Source organism: Ambystoma mexicanum, chromosome 7q (genome assembly GCF_040938575.1).
Source record: "Ambystoma mexicanum isolate Mex_15411 chromosome 7q, UKY_AmexF1_1, whole genome shotgun sequence".
Lineage (NCBI taxonomy): Eukaryota > Metazoa > Chordata > Amphibia > Caudata > Ambystomatidae > Ambystoma > Ambystoma mexicanum.
In genome coordinates, this window is record NC_090941.1 from 602,155,925 (window position 1) to 602,174,260 (window position 18,336).

The 18,336-nt window shown below is 40.4% G+C and overlaps 1 protein-coding gene across 1 annotated transcript in view; it reads right to left on the minus strand.

Moving 5' to 3' along the window:
• ALG5 (ALG5 dolichyl-phosphate beta-glucosyltransferase) overlaps nucleotides 1–18,336 on the minus strand; it is a 275,306-nt gene that overhangs the window by 238,658 nt on the left and 18,312 nt on the right. Inside the window, exon 2 of the mRNA XM_069639106.1 lies at nucleotides 7,345–7,516. Within this exon, the coding sequence (XP_069495207.1) occupies nucleotides 7,345–7,516 (172 nt within the window). The remainder of the gene's footprint in view (nucleotides 1–7,344; nucleotides 7,517–18,336) is intronic.

Sequence of the window (18,336 nt, forward strand, 5' to 3'; positions counted from 1 at the left end):
GCATCTCCCTGAAAGACAGTACTTGCATTATTTTGGATAACAATAATTATAACTGAAAACAGACTAGAGGACGAGTACAAGGGTGTACCATTAGGTAAAATAATTACACGATCAATTAAAACTATTGATTTACATGCCTAAAAGAAGTCAGTGGCAGAATAGCCAAGTAAGATTACCCGATAGGCGCTTGAAGTGGCTGATGACTGCAATAACGACACGGATGGAGAATCTTCCGCCTTCATATTGAGTGGATACATAAATGGGGAAATTATTGTTAGCTAATGCTACACACTACCGCAAGGCCTAGAGATAAATACGTAAACTTGACTCACCAGTGGAGGGATGTGGACGAATAGAGTGGGAATAGCGGTTGAGAGCAATTTTCGCCTCGCTCGCGGTGTGTTCTTCTTTATTAGCATTGATGTGGAGTACATGTCTGAGCTAAAGTGCCTGCTGCAGATGCGGTATCGATCACCCCTCTTGTCCGCAAAGACTTCTAGGACTCTACTTTCAAGCTCAGACGGTGGATATCCGCAATATCGGACCCATTCTCTTATCTGATCTATTGTCTTAGGGAAAACATGCATTATAGTACCTTCAGATTTATTATGGGTCTTCGAAGGGCAACCACCAATGGAACAGGCAGGCATTGTGGAAAGTTCTGAAAAGTAAAGATCAACAATTCTCTATGAATACCAATGTGTTAAAAAATTAAATGACACATAAAAGGTTCAATGCAAGGTTCGTTTTGGTTCTTGTAACTATACAGGTTATTCACATGCGGATAAGTATTTGAATAACTTTAAAAAAATAGAAAAATAATTTGACTAAACTCAGAACATGTGACTAGTTCCTTGCATGTACTGTCTTGAACGAAAAGAAATTGGACGCAAAATGATTATGGTACATGGCCTTACCTTGACGAACAAACAGTTAGATGCAGGGATCAGAGTAGTTTCTTGTCGTAGAACAGGGAGCAGTTCACAGGTTGCAAACTGAGGAGTTTCCTCGAAGTGGTCACGGAAGATCACAGAGACGAAGAGCAGATAACCAGCACCTTCACGGGTTGACTAGCAAAGCGCAAAGAAGTGCTAATTAGAAATATGAAGTGGGTTATAAAGGATTCGAAACAGGGGTGTGTTTGTGAATGAATGACGTGTATATGTCGTGGCATTATGCGGTTTGCAGGGGGGCGTCCAGCGTGAGGGGGATGCTTGGCAGGAGACACGGGGTCTGGAGGTAGACATGGGAACAACAACCCATGCTCTATAGACCACTTTGAAGTGTACATGGTCTTTGGCACCTCTTGGCCTTTATCGCTCCCTGACAGCTCCACTTGCCAGCACAAGTACCCCGGTGCGAACTGCCTTTGATAGGGCGGGGGGGGTGGATTGGGGCGGTGGTCGTGCAGACAAGACTCGTTTGCCGCAGGGCCTCACCAAGGAGAGGCCATCTAACTGCATGTAAGAGGCAGGCTGCAGGATCTAGTACATGGAAGGCAGGGGGTGAGTTTATAAATACCTCACCCTCCCAGGAGAATATATGGGTGCAGTTCACCCTGGAGACCCTGGATGCCTAGGCAGTTAGTCAACGAGACATGTGGTGTGACAAGACAAGGCACAGGAAGACTATTCAATGGAGACACACTAGATTCATTTAAAAAATCAAAACAACCATTGTTAAAATATATGTTGGGTTTTATTTTAGATCTTAATTTCAATTGAATATAAATAATAAACATTACACATTGTAAAGTTCCGGTTGCAGCACATCCAGGGAAAATCCGCGGTATTGTCCACTGTCGCTGGGGAAATGTTGTCTAATGGCAAGTACCGCACAGGCAGGTATTACTCTCTGAACGCGGTGTCCGAGCCTCCCGTGAAGCCACCAAGTGAAGCAACGATAGGCCACCAGCCTGTACCACCTGTGAAAATGAAAGATGCAAACTGTATTAAAATGACAAAACTTTCTTATCACTGTCGATTTAGGTAAAAAATGTCATTCTGCTTTGAAAAAAATTCTATCTAGAAAATGCACAATATGGAACCAATTTACATGCATTCGAATGATATGTAGATGTAATTTTATATGTGGGAGACGACCATGACATAGTAGTGGCATCACTGACATCACAACCAGAGTATACTTACTCGTTACTCGGATTACGCGGACGAACAGTGCCGCGAAGTTCGTGCATAAGCACCATCATCATCCTCAACACGGTCCGTGAGAGGCAGGCTTCCCTGAACTCTGGCAGCTCGGTGATGCATTGCGGACTTGGCTCGCCTTCCGAAATGTAGGCCAAGCACCCGGAATTTTCACGGCAGCAGCAGTTCTCCTCCTCAGTTGGCATTAGCTCGCACCGATTGCACGTGCACCAGGTGGAGACGCCGTCCATGCGACATGGTCCAGGCTCTTCATCCGTTGACTGGTCCTCCCAACTGCCGTCCGAATCCCCATCGTTTCTGCGTGCTTGCCTTTCCAGTAGTTCCTCCTCGGTGTACTCAGGCTCGTACATATACGGCATTATTGTAGCCATTGTGTGGTAAAGAAAGTAAAATAATTTACAGAGATGGTACAGGTGTTCACAAGGCCTAGAAGCGGCGAAGGTAGCTGACCAGAGCACAGAAACGAGTCACAGAATACTCAAAGTAACACAGAGAGAGGAATGGAATCGAAAATCTGCTGCTGTGTGTTGTGAAACGGTGTGTTTATACTTATTGAGGAAAGAGGCGTCCTGCCATTTCCATGGCGACACTTCATTAGCTGAGGCGCAGCGATTGTTGACACGAAACGTGCTTAGGCGTTGGGAAATGGGCGGTACGCGTCTGCTGATGTCAGGCTCAGGGGCGGGGGATTTGATTTAGTGCCGCAAAAGCAGGTGAGCCAGGGCGATGGGGGGAAATGATAGGATTATCAGAAGATGGCGGCTGATTTCGAGTGCGTTAATGGACGAAAAGTCGGGTAAGGTCCATAGGAAAGTTTTCTACGATCTACCGAGTTATGCTTAAAAACACATGGCCGAACCGTAGGGACAATAAAAAAAAAGTCCCGGAACTATCCTTTAAAGATATTCTCGAAAATATTGGCAAATAATTTAGATATGTATATTGGTGATCTGATACACACCTTGCAAGTTGACTTTATGAAGAATAGGTTTGGGTATGATAATATAAGGACAATACTTGATGTGATGGGACTTCGCGAGGATGTGCGCTTAGATACAGTTTTGGTCTTTATGGATCCAGAGAAGTCATTTGATAGGGTTAACTGGGTGTTCTTGGAATTTTCTATGCAGAGGATGGGGTTTGGTATACAATGATTTTTTAACGCAGTTGGATGTTAGCATAAAACTACGATGGCACGGATATGGGTAGATAATGACATATCTGATCCTTTCTTGCTTATGCAGGGCACAAGACACGGTTGCCTTTTATGACCGTTTCTGTTTAATATCGCGTTAGAACTGCATTCGTCAAGAAAAAGGAATTAGGGGGATTAGGTTTGGAGGAAGCGAGATCAAAATCTTGTCATATGTTGGATAGATTATCGAATCCGGTTGAAGGGAGTATACGTTTTAAAAATCTGTTTGAAAGAGTAGGCCAACTTTTAGGCCACAAAATTAACTGGGATACATCGGAAGTCTTCCCACTTTCTGAAACATGTAGAAGATGATTTAGCAGAGTGGAAATGTAAGTGGGTGGATTATTAAGTTAAATACTTAGGGATCTATCTGACAAAAAGACAAAGAAAATTGTTGAGCTCATTGTGGAAATGTTGAAGGCTATGTTGGGGGACATAAGAAAATGTGAACGGTTAACCTTGTCTTTGTTGGCAAAGGTACCTTATATTATTCAGTTGCTTCCTTCGCGTTTCACGAAAAAGTTACTGAAGAAAATTGGTAGAATATTTCAGGAGTTATTATGGGGTAAAAAGAGTCCAAAGATCCCTGGATATGTTCTGGTGCGCAAGGTTCAGGACGGGGGCTTTGGTTACCTGGATCTTTATAGATATACTATAGGTTTTCTGCTAAAGACGGTATGCCAACATGTGATGTCCGAAAACACTTTTGGACCAATGTGGTTGAAAATTGAGCAAGATGGCTTTTTGTCGTTTAAGTTGGATAATATTTACTCAGTGGGAAAGAGGCCAAAGTGCAGGAACAAATTGACCACAATAGATGTGAAGTGGGATGCCCTGATCTCTTGTCTGGCACTGATCAGAATATCTACTTAAATTATAATGCCTCTCTTTGGGGGAATCCTGGACTTCAGATTGCAGATAAGCCATTAAATTGGCAAAGTTGAATTTTGAAGGGCATTCTAAAGATTCAAGAGGTTATATGGGACAGGCTGATGGTACCTTTTGTTGAGTTACAATACAAATTTGGGGAATAGAAAGCTAGGTAGATTTGTGGAGTTAGAGTTGCTCTTAGTGCAGAGGATGGGTATGCCGCTAGACCCAATGGTAATGAAACCCATATTGGGTTGTCTCCTTGCATGGTAACCACCTTTCTTAACTTGATGCTTGCAGACTGCTCCGTTAGTGACTCTTGGGACAAATTGCAAAAGGATTGGACAAAAGAATTGGGTTGTGATATCTCGGAAAGAGGAATGGGGAAAGTGCAGCCAGCATGATATAGGAGCAAAATAGATTTGAATTTAAGACTCAGTCACCAGTATTGTGTGGGTTGCTTGTATTGTACGCCAGTTTGCATGTGTGGTCTTGGTCTGATGTATAATGAGATGTGCTGGGGATGTGGGAATTGAGATGTGCTGGGGATGTGGGAATGAGAGAGGTACCCTGGTCCATATGTTGTGGAATTGCTCTAGATCATCTAGTTTCTGGAAAGACATACTGAGGCGATATGCCCCAAGTTGGCGGGCCCACCCTGTGGAACCAGGCAACGAGTATCACCATTAGTACCCATTTAGTGCGCTACACTGGTGACAAATGGTTTAAAACATTTTTTTTTTAATAAAAAGCATTAACATGGCCATCAGGGAATTGGAATGCGGGGCTCCATGATGGCCACATGGGGAAAGGAGCTGCGGTGGCAGATCCCTGCCACCACAATCAGGTAAGTGGGCGGGGGGAGGGGAGAGAAAAAAAAACAGGGATGGTGGGGGAAGATGGCGGGAGGGGGAGCCAGCCATCAGGCGGCTTGGAACGTGGCGGCTTGGAATGCAGGCTTTCACTGGTAGTGTCAGCCCACGTTCCTAGCCACTTGATTGGCTGTCTCCCCCCACCCAAGGTGCTAATGGATAGAACCGACACGCTTCCGTCTATACATTTTCCTAGAATGCCATTGCGACTATTCTCCTTTCTGGCAGTGGGAGATGAATGGTTGCTAAGAGGTATAGTGCTGGATTGATAAGGCTTTGATGGTGGTGGAGAAACAGATCTTGAAGCTGTGGAACACACAGAAGAAACCAAGTGTAGAGAATTGGGTGAATGACATACAGTTACTGTCAGATTTTGGGAAATGTATGTACCACAGGAGGGCCAGGAGGAGAAGACTATTTGGACGATGTTTAATAATTTGTTTGGATCATAGGAATGACTTGTACAATAGGTGCTCTGTTGAGCTGATGTAAACTTGAGTTGTTGAAACTGTATATAGGTGTGTTTGTGCATATTCTCGGGAGGATAGCTCAGCGACAACGTGCTCGCCTTGGAAGCAAGATGACACGTAGCAACACTGGTTCGATCCCCGGGTCCGCGCTTAGAAACCTCTGGGTATTAAGCGTGTTATAAATAACCTATCATATCATATCATGTGCTAGTGTGTTTTGTTGTCTATTTTTCTTTTTGTCTGTCTGGTGCGTTTTTGTTTGTATGGACATTTAGGGTGGGTATCTTTGAGGTAGGATGACATTGCAGCTTTGCTTCCTTTGTACTCTGCCCTTATTGCTGTCTCTGATTTTTAGGGCAGGTTAAGTTAGAGGCTTATCTGATGCTATTGTATATAATAACTCTGATGTATTTTGTTACTAGATGATTTGTCTGTAAATCATATAGTCCTGCCGAACTCTTGTACAACTAATAAAGATTTTTTTTTTTAAATCCTTTGAATATGAACTGTATACAGAATACTTTGTCACTCAACAAGGTTGCACCATTTTTGAACAAGCATCGACAAAGGCAACAGTTTGGGGTCTGTGTAGGCATGGGAAAGGCACTTGCCAGGCACTGTCGTAGTGGTATTAACTGGCCATTGATAGTAGCAGCTACAAAATGATGCAAGTACCTGAACATCTAATAGCAATGCCTGCCAAATGCCTAATAATTACACACAAGCCAAAACCTTTAGCTTTCCCAATGCTTGTTTTTAATAGGACTTCAGTGAAGGGCATGCATAGTGCTTATAAAATCGAGTGGCTGAAGCCAGACCTAGTTTAGGCATTTTTAAAGTAAGAGCAGCATATTTCCAAATCCAATGAAGTCATTAACTCTCAGAAGACTGCTTATAAAAAACACTGGCAGGCACTTGATGGTAAGGATTGATTAAAGTGAGCTGAAAGAGTTCCTTTGAGGCAGCATTTTGGGTGGAGAGGGGCAGGTACTGGGCGTGATGGCCAGTGGAGTAACTTTGCTGAATTGGGACAAAATGGTGTGCCATGAAAGTTGGGGGGGACAAATACCCCTGTCCCCATCTAAAATTACGCCCATGTGAATGGCCATAGGGAATAGAATGGCCATGGGAAGTCAATGGGTGGGCAAATAAGCAAACAACACCTTCAAGCTTTGTGTCCCTCCTCATATGCCATTTCTCCCTATCCGTACTCTAAGGCAATAGTTTTGGCTTATAGGTGGCTCGGCCACCTAATAGCCCAAACTAAAAATGGCCATTGATAGCCATTTTTAATAGCCCTGCCAAATTGACTAAAAATGATGACAGTGGCTTTGAAGGCAAGGATTATTCAGAAGTGACCAATATATTAAAAACCTGTATAACCCAGTTAGTCATTTCCCTTTAAAGTTTAAACATTCAACCAATCTTACCTAAAGTAGTACTCGAGTATCTAGTTGAATGGTGTTATCCAGAATCACAAATAGATATCACAGAGTTTCTAATATACCTTTAACTACACAACTGATAACATGGGAATTAATTACAATTGAAACCAAAACTATTCATAATATTGAAACAGATCCAATTTCTTTAGCAAATCGTGCCTTTTTGTCCATAACAGATAGAGGCAAACCGTCCTGTAAGGACGTTTTTAAGACAGAACGATTGTGTATGGATTGGAAATGGAAAGTTTTACTGGATACAATTATTTACACATCATGATTTGACATTAAAAAAAATCAACCCACTGGTCAAATAAATATACATACATCGGTCTTCCTCATTGTACGATGGAACAACTACAGTGAGCTCCTTTGTGGGTGCGTCATGTATGCTCGGAAAAGCTTCTTTTTCTCCTCTAGAATTCTGAAAGAACTTTTCCTCTTCATCGCGATTAAGATTTGGCTTTTTGATTGCTGAAATATGAGCAATAATTACAACCTGCAAGAGAAATAACTAGATTAATATATTATGCAGTCAGGCGGGCTATGACCAACCTTAATTTATTCTGGCCTTTCCACATATAATTTCACTAGACCGGGCTTATCAATGATGTTCATAAAAAGAAAAAATGGAAGCACCGACAAACGAAAGTTACCAAATTTCCTTCCAAGCACAGCATACTAAATTACCACATGCATAGTTTTACATACTTAAACATCTTTTATCGTTTTAAAATCTTTAAAGGTGGGACTTTTGGGCAGGATCTGCTCTTGAACTCTGGTGAGCTGCAAACAATCCTGCTGTATGCATTGACCTTTCCCATTTTCAGTTGCCACCAGGAGATGAACAACATGATTCTGTTCACACCCGTGCAATTTTTTCTCAGTAATCCCAGAGGATAGCAGCTTGGCAAACCTTTGGAGGAAGGCCCCCTCCACCCTGTCATTCCAATTGCAGCTAGACAGCAAGCATATGCTGCGACCGGTGTAGGGTACGAGGAGCCCGAGTGGTGCAGAAATGGACTGCTTCCCCAAAGGCAGAGGAAGTACGGGTGTAGTGCCTGACTGCTGCTGGGCAGGCAGAGGGATGTGCAATTAGAGGGCTGCAAAGGACACCTGTGTGCGAGCCACGGAGTCTCTGCAGCTGAATGAGCGGAAAGCGCGGAGCTGATGGAGCCACATTCAGCTGAAGGAGCCTGCAACACCCTGGAAGAGACACTGTGCTAAGAGATCCCCAAACTTCTGGGTTGAGAGCGAGAAAGAGCATTTGCAGGGTAGCTGCATAAGCGTTCGGGTCTGGGGAGCCTGGTGAGGATGTTCTGGGATCAAAGAGGCATCTTTGCCTTCCCAGGTCTCCGATACCACACCTACTTTTTTAAGTAGTCTAGGTTTCCCAGATTGTCTCTCGTTTGGGATAAACTTTCATCACAACTTTAGATCTCTTAGATTACAACCCTACTGCCAGAGAATGGGTGTGTTTTCTCATTGTACCTGCTTCCTCTTCTCCAAGAATTCGCTTTGCAATCATATTTGTATTTGGCATCACTTAGAACATAGAATGGCATTAACAAGGTTATTGGATTGAACTGCATCATTGCTGTAAACACTGCTGAGATTCTTAAACAAGTATCTCACACTTTATAGAGTTTGCTGTGAGTACTTTCAGTTTCCTTACTACTGAGGCAATCACGTACACTTTCAATAAATCCTGAATTTAGATAAAGTTATGTTGAACACTCCCAATGATTAACTGATTTAAATGAGAGTACTTCATCATGATCTTTGTATTACAACATTCATGAAGCTTTGCCTCTTTAGCGATTTCCTCACTTGACTTAGCTTTCTCAGTATTACAATGACTTAAGTCATTTTGGATGGGAAGATGGACTACCTACTGGTTTCCCTCTCAATGATTTGATAAATTGACCAGGGGATGTCAGTCAAATTGATTTTATTCAGATTAAATAATCCATAAAAAGGACAATTAAATGTACAACTTAATGGAAGGAAAGAATATGCACATTTTGCACCAACATAATTTAAAGAAGATTAATTTCATATTGTTTTGCATTTCATCTAGTACATTCAGAAAGAGTACCTTAACCCCACTACTAAAATTGTTTGGTGTTACAAATTGTAAACCGACTCTTTTCCTCTACCTGTTCCGAGACAAAAATAGTGCTTGGACTGTAAATATGTAACTTACTAGAGCATTGCAATGGTGGGACGAAGAAAACAAATTTCACTTGACGTGTATGAAGTAAAAAATGTGTTCAATGGGTTTTAAGTAATTATACTATTATCCAAATCAAATAAATAGTTTTGCCAGACTGATGTTGCCTGTTCTTTTCCAGCATTATGATTCAAGTGTAAAGTTCCCCCCCCCAAAAAAATATATATCTGTACGTTTGTTTGCGGCAGGATTTGCGACGAAGCATTGTTCCTTATACAATTCCACACTGTCACCAATCTGCATCACATTTTGCATATTTACCCATTAGAACACTCCAGACATTATTAGCTACATAACATTTGGACATCCCACCCCTTCCCCCAGATTCCAGCACATTCACACATGAGACTGCTGACTCAAATCGGTAAATCATCAATGAGGTCATAGAAGGACCTGTCCCGACACATGAACAAAACTCGAGGTCCAGGCCACAGTATGCGCGGTTTCCAACATATTTGCACCGCAATGAACTGCACAACGCCAGATGGGGAGAGAACACAGATGGTCCCACTATGCAGCAGCATGCCAACTCTCGCCTCTCCCCCAACCTCTGCTCCGGGGTATGTCAGCCAACCACATGCGCCCATTGTCAGTGCAGGTTACTTCAGGATGCAAAGCACATCAAGCGATAAGTGAATCGGAACAGTGACCTACAGGATCAGTGTTATCATGTCGGTCTACAGAACCCTTTCGGAGAATGGGTACTTCTGCTAGTAAATAAATAAACCATTTAAAAAGACAAACAAAGAATGACTTTCAGTCAGAAAGAGTTTTAAAAAACTAGATACCCTATGTGGAGCAGTAGAAAGAAAGTCACACCTCTCAGGTCTCTGCATCAGAGGCAAGTCAATCATCTGACTCTCCAATATTAAAGCACTCAACAAATTATACCTTCGCAATTCTCTTTTATGCAAACCAAATTTATCCCTCAAATCCTCAAAGGACGGCATACCACCATCACTCCAGATATCTTATATCAACAATATGCCCCTGTTAATCCAGATTCTCCAACACAGCATCCTATTATGAATATGCAGACATGGATTCTGCCAGATGGAAGTTTCCTTATATAAATATAACCATTGCCCGCCACCAGTAACCAAAGAGATGATAGCATCCTTAGTGACATTCACCACTTGCAAATTAGCCACTTGTCTAGGCAACTTATCAAAGGAATATAAACTTTTAATATGAAAAGGTCTCAATTTATATTCCTCAATCCGAGCCCAAAGTGGAACCATAGGACCAATAGAGAAATAAATAGATGACTTTTTTAACAAAAAGCCATTGTAATGATTTTCGAGAATAGGATATCCAAATCCACATTCAGATGTCCCCGGGATCATAAGATACCTCAGCACTTTGGGTCTTTTACCAGCACCCCATAAAAATTCCTGGAGTACCTTATCTACCCGACCAAGAGCCTTTTTTGAAAATATTAATGGAAGAGACTGCACAATGTATAAAACCTTAGGTAAGAGTCCCATCTTAATGGCATTAACTTTTGCCCAAATAGTCAATGAGAGTCTTTCCCATTTACGAATGTCCTTCCAAAGAGCTTCGATGACTATTTCAACATTAAACCCAACCATCATGTTCTTATCTCTAGTGAGGTACAAATCCAACTATTTCACAGATCTATTTTCCCATTTACACTTCCAGTTCAACAACTGATCGCATACAGGAGTATCCCGGACTGGAAATACTATAGTTTTTCCCCAGTTAATTTTGTACCCCGAGAGCCTACCCACTTCTTCAACCATAGCTCGTACAATATTTCCACCCATTTCAGGATTACCGAGGACAATCGTAACATCATCAGCGTAAGCCAACCCTTACAATTTCTCTCATCTTAAACCCTAAAAGACTCTGAGATTGTTGGATATAAAGCAAAAACGGTTCCAGAGCTAGATTAAAAAAGGTAGGGCAATAAAAGGACACCCCTGACGAGTAACCTTGAATAATTTAAAGGAAGTTGACAGTACCCGGTTTACCCAAACCCTAGTGCTAATATTTAATTTTAACGCCCCCACAGCATTAATGAACAATGGACCAAAACTCATCTTCGTTAGCGTAAAATTTAAGAAGGTCCAGTTGACACTGTCAAAAGCCTTCTCGGCATAAAAATAAAATACAAAAGTAAATCCTCTTTAGTTCGTTCTTTAGTATTATGGGATAAGTTGAGATGTTCATGGTCTGAAGAACTTGGAGAGGTTAGATCTCTAAAGGAGTGGGAAAATATGTGGAAGGTTCCAATTAAGGCAAAGGCTGACTTGAATTTGCGCTTCATTCACCAGAGGACTTTAGGGCGTCTTTTTTGGACCCCAGATAGGATGTGTAAATTGGGACTTTGTGATAATGATAAGTGCTGGGGTTGTTTGAAGGAAAAGGGTACTATGTTACACATGTTATGGAATTGTGAGAAAGTAATGGGTTTTTGGAATGAAGTCTTGGATAGGGTTTATGTGGTATGTGAGATTGCTTTTCCTAGAAATCCATTAGCTGTGATAATAAAGTTGCGTTTGGCATCTTGAATATCTGATGTTGTGTTGGATTAATAAGGTCCTTTTGGTTGCTGCTAGACTAATATTGCGTGTCTGGAAGACTAGGAAAAACCCATGTGTGGAAGTTTGGCTAGTTCAAGTGCAAATTCTTTCACATTTTGAGAAATTGAAGTTAAGTAAATTACATAGAGAAGAAGTATATAATGAACAATGGAGTAGATTCAATGAGTTTTATGCTTGATGCTTTGTCAGAACGGTTTTTGATTTTGTTTTTATTTTCAGTTGGTGGGTGGATTTGATGTTTGTTGTGACTTCTAAGTTGTACTTTTTTTAGTACAATAACAATTTTGAAACCCTTGCATTCTCACAAGAGGAAGCAATTACAATTTTAAAACGTATTCAAGATACTGAACAGGATTTTAGCACTTACTCAAAACCTGGGAACTAGTAAACCAACTAGAGCGACTGATAAGTTGAGAAATAAGCCAGAGGCTTTACGCAACTACTCTGTCACAATACTTTAAGGCACAGCGAATCCCAAGGGGTCTAAGGATTGACCTAGAACCCACCCTGTGTAACGAAAACCCAGATTTCATGAAACAATGGAGACTCATAGTAAACAAATGCTCATTGGACCTGATCCTATTAACAATCGAGGAATTATCGAAATCTTTAACAACCATTGAACTCGATTTAGAAACTAAAAAGGCATCATCATCAATGACAAAGGACGAGTTATCACTATTGGAGGAAATCAACATCAAATTGGACAACTATAAAAAAGAAATTGAATCGAAGAAAATCTGAACATTTAGGAGGGATATCCTAGATTATAAACTTGATATTGTATATATGTGGAAAGAATATTACCATCAGGGAGATAACAGAAGAAGTACTAGACCTGGGTGGAACAAGAACAGGAAAGATCCTAATCAGACAACACAGTCATCAGACGCATCTAGTGGTGAGACAGAACCCCCCGAAACGGCTTGAAGGAACGAGAAGAGGATGGAGAGATCCCAAGTAAGAGTCAAGTACCAACAACTTCCAAAGAAACCACAATACCCTAATACTCTTTTTTAGACCGCATCCGTGCCGAAGAGGGAAAAAGAAAAAAACCCTCAAGAAAAGTCAATCTACAACAGAAGAAAACTTATATCCAACTACCAACTGACGAAGTTTGAAAGAAAGACATAACAGAAAGGAATTTCATTTGTTCCTTCATACAATAGTACCTTACTCAGAGAAAAGATAGACTTCTTCAAATTGACTCAGAAAATGAAATTGAAAATATTCTTTGACTCACTAGAACTACAAGAAAGAATACCAACAACGGAAAATCTTGAGATGAAACCTAAGAGCATCTTCAACCCACCTGTACAAAATCCAGTGATGGATACATTCCAAATAATTGGTACTGAAAGATTTTCAGAAAATTAGATTTAAAAGACCGAAGACAAATAGAGAAAAACAAGTTTTGAAAAAATGATGGCAGAATTCTCTTATTATCTTGAAGCTGGCTGACAAGGGTGGAACATTGGTCATTATGGACATTGATAAGTACAGGGGATCGAACAACAACTTAATGATCAGGATACCTATTTAGAAGTATTTGTGGACCCAACAGAGAGTATACGTGAGATAATAAAGAAGACACTAGAAGAAGCGGAAGCAGATGACATCACAAACAAAACCAAGATGTTCCTGATTAACACGCATCCAATAATGCCAGTTATCTATACATTGCCAAAGATTCATAAGAATCTAGAATATCCACCTGGACGTCCAATTATTGCGGAAAAGAATAGTCTATTGGAGCCATTAGCCCAATATGTTGATAAAGTGATCCAACCGTTGACACAGAAATCGACCACATACATTAAACACACTAATCACTTGAAAAGACTTGAATCCATTACATTTGATGAAAGTACTGATATTATGTTCACAATGGATGTAACAAGTCTTTACACCAACATTAACCATCAGGCAGGACTCAAGGCTATGGAATGGCTCTTACTGAACAAGTAGTCAGAAGTGATCGCTTACTGATATTGAAACTGTTAACAATAATCCTGAATAACAACTACTTCATGTTCGAGGATCGGTATTTTGTCCCGATATCAGGGACCTCGATATGCGCCGCTATGGCCCCTAACTACGCCAATACTTATATGACATATTTAGAGGAGACGCATGTCTTACAGAATCCCAGGTGGAAGAATAAACTCAAATGTCTGGTACGATTCATAGACAATCTCTTTGGAGTATGGAATGGGACGGAGGAAGAACTGAAAGATTTCTTTACATTCATGAACACGATAACGCCTAGAATCAAGTTCAGTAAAGCATCAATAGAATTCCTGGACGTGATGATCTACCTCGACTCCAACAAACTTGAGATGACAATCTTCACAAAAACAACAGACAGGAACAACTTACTCCACGCATCAAGTTTTCATCCCAAAACGACAGTGGAAAGTATTCCTCTGAGTCAATTCTTGAGATATAGAAGAATTATATCAAAGGAGGAAGAATATGATATCAAGGCGAGGGAACTAACTAAGAAATTATTGGAGAGAGGCTGCAGCGTGGAATCAGTTTCCAGACATGCGGCCAAAGTCAAGGAAATTCCAAGATCGGAAGCAATTAAACCAAAGACAAGAAACACTGAAGCAGCATTAGTGTATGTGACCACCGATTCACAGCAAAGCAACAGTATAAGAAAAATAATTTTAAAAAATTGGAAATTACTAGAGTTGGATCCGACATTAGCAGCTCTATTGCCTAATCCACTACTGTTTGCATATGGTAAGAGTCCACCGATTCATGACCAGTTAATGAAATCCAACATTGGGCATAACAAGAAGATAAACAACATAATACATAAGGGAACCATCCCATGTAATAACTGTAATTGTTGTAATAACATAATCAAAGGGAATGAGATAAATCATCCATGGAATGGAAACAAAATACCACTATTACATACTTCAACATGTGATGCTACAAATGTGATATACGCTATCAAATGTCCCTGTGGCATCTATCACGTTGGATTAACAGAACAGAAGGCCAAAACGAGATGGCGTGAGCATAAATCGAACATTAGACAACAATCAGTGAAGTCACCAGTTGCCCATCATTTCGGGAAACAGAAACACACAATTGCACAAATTAAGTTTGTGATACTTGAACACGTAACATTACCACGAATATGAGGTCATTTGACCAAAAAACTCCAATAAAAGGAGATCTACTGGATAGAGGGATTGGACAGTATGTATCCGAGAGGCACGAATATGGAATGGGACCTAAACTGTTTTCTATGAAAGAATGGGACAGAGGAGATTGCTGCCCATGATTTTCTGTAAAAAGGACACAGACAATAGTTAGGGTCAGAAAGACGTTCACGCCATGAAATGTAAAGAACTGAAACAAAGTGAAATCCTATAAACTGGAAATATTCGCCCATACGATAGGGTGTAGACAATTGACGCAATGCAGTACATGTATATCCATACAGTAAATATTAATTCTCAAAAGGGCGATTCTTATGACATCACTTGAATCACAACACCAGAAAATAGATTAGAGTATAGAGTGAAGTAATGTGTTGAGGAAAATTACAAGTGGGAACGTATAGACTGTAGATGTATGACCCAGATCTAATGTACTAAATGTATAGAAGGCAACCGTTGTTTTCTACAAAACCATACAATGTGATTTCTCTTTGAAGGTTGTTTTTAAAAATGCTGAATACTCTACACACGTTCGGATGGAAATATTGAAAATTATGAATGTCTGTTGTTATTACCATGTGTCTATTTAGGCATTTTAGCATGTTAAGAATGAGAACAATACCATAGTGTTATATCAACAGTTTTTTCAATTGTGATTGTTATTGTTCTAAATTTAGAGTGGCAGAATGTCCCTAATGATATTATTTCTAAAACGTTAGATTAACAGTAGATGATGGACACCTATCTTACTTTGATAAAGAATACGGTTTAGGGTAATACATATGGCGGCCAGGAAAGACGAGAGAGACTGACTGACATCGTCAGTATAACCGACACACTAGTGCTTAATGTTGCTTAGCAACATCCCGATGCTGCGCTCGGGAGGCAGTTCGAACAAGGAGCTTGAGCGGCATTGAAGGAAAAACACAGCCGAGAAGGTAAAGAATCCCCTTAGTAATCAGAGGTGCACTCAACCTTTATTTTTCAAAATAAACCTTGAATTTGCAGCACGTAGAGATTGATACATAAACATCTTCTTACAGCGACGGCGTCGCGAGAGAAGTACCTAATACACACAAGTCACACACTGGATCCAAGCATGAGAGCGTTGTTTCACGGCTGCTTGTGATGGACGAGTCCACCGTAGTCGAACTCTGAACATCCATCAAGTTCCATTAGAGCTACATGCACAAACAGGTATGAGGTTTATCATGTTATAACCTGTTAGGTAATTAAGATTTAGAGAAGTATAGTTTATGTTGACCCCAATGATATTGTCTTGCAGGGAGACTCAGAATTGAACGTCACGGATAGTTACTCCTTAGAATCTGTCCAAAACCAGATAACCTGACCTGGTGAGTTTTACAACATCAGAATTTTATATATACGTATACATGATCACAGAGTGGGACCCAGCGCTTTTTCAGCAACTGGTCCCGCTCGTGATCACACAGCATTGTTAATAGCTTGTCTTATTTTAACAAAATGGCAGACCACTCAAGTAGTGTCTTATTTTGAGAGTCTAAAACACCAGAGAAGAATAAGTGTACAGCACACCTAGGAGTAAACCTGGTATTCCAAGATAGAAGTGTGAAAGCTTGAGCCATGACTATAATTTGTTCTATTAAGGTTAGTACAGCGTCAGTGCTATTTAAATATGTAGAATAAACCCGTAAAGGAAATAGAGACATATTTAGAATTCTATATATATTTATTTTGTAGATGAAGAAAGGAATGTACTGATATCATCACCTGAAGAAGGGCTGATAGTTGACCCGAAACGCGTGGTGGAAATCCTAGGTTAAAACCCTAGAGGCTCACCTTTTGAGCATCAGTGGAAACATCAAACATAAGATATCAGCCTGATTGAGATGGAAAAATGGTTAATGAATATGTCAATACAAAGTAATATATCTGTGATTAGAAATTATTCAGACTAATGTGAGGAAAAATAATTATTTTGTTTATGTTAAATCATGGTATTGAGACTATTTACGTATGAGAATGTTCTTTCGATGTAAAGTTGTTGACAACTATTTATGTATATATTTATGTTGTGAAGAACAAATACATAAGAAATATTGTCTTGAATTTAAAGGAAATACATTTATTTATGTTTTTGGCTGATCTATACATCAAAAAAAGTGTGCTTTTGCTATGTCCTCCATTTGTTACGGATGACCACCTCCCCTATTTTTGTGAAAATTCACAGGCCATGCCCGGGATCCAGGTCTTCCATCCATGCAGTAACCAGGACCAACCCTGCTTAGCCTCAAAGGGCCCACCCCCTCAGGCCATGTTGCTAGAGCAACACAGCCTGAGCAGGTCAGCCCCTCCCTCGCTTTGAAGCTAAGCAAAGTTGGTCCAGTTACAGCATTCACAGTCCACAGTCTCGGATGGCGTGTGTTTTCTTAGTTTTAAATATCTTTTTTCAAACCGTGCTACTGTTAGTCCTTGAAAGTATTGCACAGAGAGACAATTCTTTTTTGCCTTTTGCTGAATTGCATTCTGGTTTTTGTAGTCTCCTAGTATAGATGGAGGGAGTAATGCCACAATTGTACACTTTTTACCTAAATAGTTCTAGAAGAATTTATATATTTAAGTGACACTATGGTATGTGAACTTTTCAAGTTATCTTTTTGAAACAGAGTATTGTTGAAAGCCAGACATGGGGTGAGGAGGGGAAATGATTACAGGGCAAGTAAGTCATGACGATTTATTTGCCCACAATGTGGCAAGAGAGTTTGCAATCCTGGACACTGGTGCAGTTATTTGCCTCCGATTGTGTCGCTTTTCAGGGCACAAGTAAAGGACACGTGCCTGGACAGCGGAACTTTTTTTTTTCCCCCAGAGGGCTAAGGCAACCCCATGAGTTTCTTTGAGGTTGGCAAGTTTACTTAAGTATTTGGCTACCAGGATTTTACTCAGGTTGTTATGTTCCAAGTGCAGACGCTTACCCACAAGACCACAAGCATTTGTTTCGTATCCGCATTTTGTTTTTGAGGGAATATTTCATGACAGATTGCTGGGTTCTTAAAAGGTGAGCATCTTTTATACTTTGCCAGACTATTTATTGGAACATTTCCTCTCTCAGATTATTTTTCTGGTGTTCATTGCCAATTTCTTTTTTTAAGTCCAATGCTATTCTAAAGGAGAAGGTCAATTGAACTTCATTTGTATATTACACTTTAAGATACATGTTCACTTACTGTGCGTATATTCATGGGTGCCAGCTTTTGATTTTCGCTATGGGGGCAAATGTACTTGGACAGATGTTATTCTTGCAGCTGGTAATTCCCCACGCGTTTAATTGGGGTTGTGCGATGTATCACAACAGTCA